Source organism: Nannobrachium achirus (assembly GCF_963921795.1).
Source record: "Nannobrachium achirus genome assembly, chromosome: 3".
NCBI classification, from domain to species: Eukaryota; Metazoa; Chordata; class Actinopteri; order Myctophiformes; family Myctophidae; genus Nannobrachium; species Nannobrachium achirus.
In genome coordinates this window covers 66,776,013-66,782,012 of record NC_137812.1, presented here as the reverse complement: position 1 = coordinate 66,782,012, position 6,000 = coordinate 66,776,013, and the positions used below count along the sequence as shown (strand labels likewise).

Below are 6,000 nucleotides of genomic sequence, written 5' to 3'. Positions count from 1 at the left end.
GATAATAAAGGTATCTATCTATCTATCTACCAGTGGCGAAGGAAACCATTCAAGGCACCAACCTGCTCACCGGGAGCAACTAGGGGTTCAGAGTCTTGCTCAAGGACTCCTAGACATTAACTCAGGGGGAGCCCGTATTCGAACTGGGAACCCTTCGGGAACCCTTCGTGCTCTAATGACGGTTTCTCTACCCCTGAGCCCTCTGCCACCCAACAAGGCGCAAGTACTGTTTTCAGTTTTCATGTCGCGTCCTCTGCGGAGGCTATCCAGACTATAAATAGGCCATCCAGACTAGAGCTTAAAAGTTCAGCCCGAGCCCGACGGGACCCGACGGGTTTGCGCGGCGCGGGCTGGGCCGGGCTCAATTTGTCACGTATATGTCGGCTTTGGGCTGGGTCGGGCTTTTATAATCCGGTCCAGACTATAAATACGCCATCCAGACTATTCATGTTGCGTCCTTTGCAGAGGCTATCCAGATAATAAATAGGCTATCCAGATTATAAATAAATTATCCAGACTATAAATAGGCTATCCAGATTATAAATAGGCTATCCAGATTATAAATAGGCTATCCAGACTATCCACACTTGCAATTTCCCAGAACTTTATCTTTACTTGAGCCTCAAACGCCGTCAACCGACTGTTTCAAAACTGTTATCGAATACTTGCACGTTTTGGTGTCATTCAACTTGATTCAAGTATGCCTTTAATGGCCTCAACTGCACAACGCACTACTACTGTCAGATCAATTAAGAACAACTCGCCCACACACATACAGCACTTTCAAACAAAACTGTGCTGATGCACAATTACAGCAAACATGTGCTAGAGAGAACAAAAGGCGAAAGTTGATATCTCGACAGAGTGCAGTCTTGTTAAAACTTCTTTATCTTTATAGTCGTCAATATATTGTCGTTGTCGGGTGAAAACCTTGTATGTCCAAAACCGTTCGTTTTGCATTAATCATTTTAAAAATGATTTAAACTAGTGAAAAACGCCGATCTACAAGCACACAACGCCTCGCATCGCGAGGCGTTGTGTGCTTGTAGATCTGCTGTCTTCATTACATTTGTGTATGATGAAGCAGGGCTTTACTTTGCGAAAAAACACACAAATTTGAAACTTGGAGATACGAGGTTTCTTCCCGACAGTGACAATATTTATAGTGTTTGTGAGAACGGCCCCCTTTACAGATCTGTAATACGCCTCAAGGACCCCCTGCATGGGACTCCCCCGGACCCCCGCGCCGAGAAGCAGCCTCCCATTCTATTATTATTCCATTCCGAACGACACGTTAACACTCAGCGGACGATGAAGAGGACAGAGGGAGCTACAGTAATTTCCAAGTCAAACACTGTCTGCATTAAGTGGTGAGAAACCCGAAACGACAGACGGTCATCACAGAAGAATAAATTCCACGCCCCGGCAGGGTTGTTAAGCCATTTTAGGCTTAGAATTATTGAATATACTTTAATTATTGAAAAATAGCAGATATACAAGCTCGCAGCGCGGCACTCGGTGCCGCGCTGTGAGCTTGTAGATCTGCTATTTTTGAAAAAAGTCGTGAAAATGTGTGCAAATCTTTGAATATATGTATTTTCAAAGCGAACGTTTGTAACTCAAATTTTGCTTCTGGGTGGTCCCTGGAACTAAATATTTTGAGATTGGGGGTCCGTGGCCAAATACATATCATTTTGGGGGTCCTTCACATGAAAAGGTTTGAGAACCACTGACATGGAAACATAGGTTTTTCAAAAAACCTTAGAAGGATTCAAAAGACACTTCAAAATCGGTCCAAAATTCAAATTTTCACGATTTTTCAAAAATAGCAGATCTACAAGCTCGCAGCGCGGCACCGCGCTGTGAGCTTGTAGATCTGCTATTTTTCAATAGTTAAAGCATAAAATAATAATACCCAATAATGCGTACCCCGGTCTAGATCGGTTAAAGTAGAAATAATTACTTTTCTCCCCTGCTTTGAGATGTACTAATTTGCCTGCGTTTGACTAACGTCAAGGCTCGGAACGCTCTTCCCTTTCCTCCTCCCGGGGAATGAGTCACGCTGTGACAAATGGCCGACTCCCGGTAATAATGACTCACCACAGGTGTCGGATGGGGAGAGGAGTGTGTCTTATCGCCACCAGGGCGCCTCCTTGGTCTAGGTACAGCACGGCGTACTCCTCATCAAAGATCTACACAAACAGAGAAAAGCATAGGAGATTTTAATTCATTTAGGCCTAATAGGAATTATTGAATGCTTTAACGCTTGAAAAATAGCAGATATACAAGCTCACAGCGCGGCACCGAGTGCCGCGCTGCGAGCTTGTAGATCTGCTATTTTTGGAAAATCGTGAACATCGTGAAAATCTTTGAATATCTCATTTTTAAAGTGAACGTTTGAAACAAATATTTGCTTCTGGGGGGTCCCTGGTACAAAATGTTTTGAGACGAGGGTCGGCAGCCAAATACATATAATTCTAGGGGTCCTTGTTATGAAAGAGTTTGAGAACCACTGACGTAGAAACGTGTTTTTCAAAAAAAAAACCTTTGAAGGATTCAGAAGACACTTATAGAATCCGGTCAAAATCAGGTCAAACATTCAAATGTTCACGATTTCTCAAAAATAGCAGATCTACAAGCTCGCAGCGCGGCACTCGGTGCCGTGCTGTGAACTTATAGATCTGCTGTTTGGTTTTTTTGTAAGCATAAAATAATAATACGCAACAATGTGTACCTGTTCTGAACGGGTTAAATTGGCAACGGGAGTGAATAGCAGCTCATTATCTCCTGGCTTTATATGAACTAAATTATAGAGTGAAAACTTGAAAGATATAGATATAGATACTGTATGCACGCACGCATGCACATTTGTATTATAGTGTACTTGTGAGGACACCATGATTTTATGATGGTGGTGATCTTATGAATGGCATTTTTAAGCCTTTTACTAAAGCTGGGAACAGCTTCGCCCAGACTGATCACGTGGGATCACTCGCACGTCTGCAGAGGAACGTGAGATCAGTCTGGAAATGCAAGGCTATAGGACAGGGGTCTTCAACGTTTTCAGGCCAAGGACCCCTTAGTTGAGAGAGAGATGAAGCAGGGACCCCCACAATCTGTTCATAGACATAGTTTTCATAGACATGAATCCATAGTATTTTGGATTCATGTCAATTTGTGTTTTCAGATATTTAACCACTTGAACGGTCAATAGTTAATCAACTTGACCTTTCACTGTACTTACAGTAGTCTGCTCTTTTCCCCCTCCTTTTCCGAAAATAGCCGATCTACAAGCTCACAACACCTCGCAGCGCGAGGCGTTGTGAGCTTGTAGATCTGCTATTTTTGGCTAAAGTTCTCAGAATATGGACGCTAGGGTTCAAGTGGTTAATATAAGTAAGGGGGAAAAAGCTGTTCCTATCACACAAAGATTTGGAGGACCCCCTGTAGTAACTCTGAGGACCCCCTATAGGGGTCCCGGACCCCCTGTTGAAGGAACATTTATCCCTCACAAGCAGGGCCCCTCAGTTTGGCCTTGTGCCCCTCAAACCAATGGCATGACCTGAGGCCACAGTGGCCTTAATGCCCCAGCTGACTGTACCACTTTCTCCTCTGTCTCTTTCTTGTCAATATGACACCAGTGTCTCTTTCTTGTCATGTAGACAACAGTGTCTTTTGTTGAGATTCTCAGCTATATCTTTATCCATGCCTAATCCCTTATCGTTATAAACTTCTTTCCTTTTTTCTTTTTACTATTTTGAAAAACATTTTAAAATACTTCAAATAGCCGATGTGCGTCGGCACATTGTGAGCTTGAAAGCTATTTGAAATATTCAAAAGAATAAAATAAAATAGTTAAAAATGTCAAGTTTTAGGGATAAGGGGTATGAGCACCATAATGTGATTTTAACTTAAAAGTTTGGTTTCTCAACGAAGTCATGACGTCACTTGCTCAGCCCCTGGTTCGCGGAAGTAATTTCTCTATGGAGAATAACATTGAGTCATCTTAAAATCGGCTCATATAAGCATTGTGGTCCAAAAATGAACAAACGGTCTCCACGATATTGTTGAGGAGGTGGCTCTGTATGGTTTATGACAGTCAGTCACTATTAATATTTGATACAGTCAATATCTGGCAAAAATGGAACTAATTTGGCAAGTCGGTGACAGTAACATTAGCGATTTCTCACCATCAGTTGATTCTTCATATCCATATGAGTCAAACCGCTGAGATAATTTGTTTATGTTTGGAACACAGTTCTTACAATTATGACGTGATATAAAAAAAGTCGATGGGAATTCAGAATAGGTAGGATGTGTAAATGACGTCAAACTTTGCAGCTCTATTAACACTAATAAAGAGCCTGTTTTTGTTTAAGCAAATGAATACTGACCGGTGGATGATGTCAATGTGACAATTCTTCTCACTGTCTCTAATTATCTTTTGTGCTTTTGAAAGTTCAAAGCCATCACTTGGAAAAAGTAGAAAGTCAAGAAGGTAAGGAAGCAGACAAAAGAGATGGCCATGGAAATAATAACAATAATTACACTTGACTTTTAAAGCAATTTTGGAAAATGGGTTATAAATTGCTCTATCTAAGCCTTCCCTCTCAGCTTTCGTACTTACTTGAAGAAAAAAAAAATGCAATAAAATAAAAAATATAAGTTCCAAGGGATGAGGACAAACCACTCTCCCTCTATTTTATTCATGGTAATATTATTGACCACTCCTTTTGTCTGTGGCAAAAATATATTTTGAGGAAAATGTCCATCACAAGGGTTGATGACCCCTGATCAATGCAGTAAGTTTGATTTGTGCAGGGCTGAGATTCTTTTCACTTCAGATATTCTACATTTCAAAATCATCCTTCACCCTTAAATTCAATTCTTTCAATGGACTAAACCTTGTTTTATTTGATGGCCTTCCTGTCCTATAGCATTTGGCCTTTGTGCCCTAAAAAAATACACACCACCAAAGGCCAAATGGCCGTGCCCCTAAAACGATGAAAGTCTAGGCCTGCTCACAAGTATTAGTGGTACAACCAGGCACGTGCACACATAGACATCAGAGGGCCTTTTACCCGTCTGTAAAAAGTGCCCTCTCCAGACCATGAATGCAACACTAACGAATGCAAAATACCTTTCATTGTTATGCCCAAAGGCAGCATTCAGGAGAATTACCTTTTTTCCAAACACTCCTGAACTTGATCTACAATTAAGCTCTCAACGCATTGCCTTGGGACGCATTGAGAGCTTGTAGAACAGCCATTTTCAGATGTTTTTTTTTTCTTCAAAAGTGCCCTTTATTAACTCATTTTGTGATCCAGACATGAACAGGTTAAAATGTACAGGCTGCCGTTCGCAGGCTCCGTCCGCGGCCAGTCTCTTATTTTGAAGGCCAGAAGTCGATTGCGCAAACAATTCCTTCTTGACGTCATTTACTTGACGACAGGAAGTGATCATCGTCCCATGTGGGTGCAGTATTGGCGGATCGTTGCCTTTCAGCTTGTGCTATTTTAGCGAGAATCCAATGCCATCCTTGGCTTCAACAGTGTTTTTTGGAGAAAATGGACATCAAAGATGAGATAGACCGTTTGCTTCCATGTTAAGGAATCACTATTGTGTGCACGTGGATGCGCGATGATGATGAATCGGCGAGTCCACCCGTGCCAGCACTTTCCAACGGACCGTACGGTAAGCTTGCCAGCTTTACTGTATATACAGTATATTTCGCGAGTATTCTCAGGATCGGCACTCTAAATACTCGAGTATTTTTCACGAATATTCTCGGGATCGGCTACAAATGGGTTAAGGCAGGGGTCTTCAACGTTTTCAGGCCGGGGACCCCCAAACCGATGGGGAGATGGAGCAGGGACCCCCTACCACCTCGTAGGGTGGGGGGGTCGGGGCTACGACATATTTTTTTATTTTAAACATGTACAAGTTACAGCGAGCAGGGTGGGCCGTACCACTACCATTTCTAAACATACTACTTATTAA

At 42.1% G+C, this 6,000-nt stretch overlaps 1 protein-coding gene across 1 annotated transcript in view; it reads right to left on the bottom strand.

The window, feature by feature from the left end:
* sorcs1 (sortilin-related VPS10 domain containing receptor 1) overlaps positions 1–6,000 on the bottom strand; it is a gene marked incomplete at both ends in the record, with an annotated part of 457,912 nt that overhangs the window by 80,362 nt on the left and 371,550 nt on the right. Inside the window, 1 exon segment of the mRNA XM_080722749.1 lies at positions 2,101–2,192. Coding sequence (XP_080578875.1) covers positions 2,101–2,192 — 92 coding nt within the window.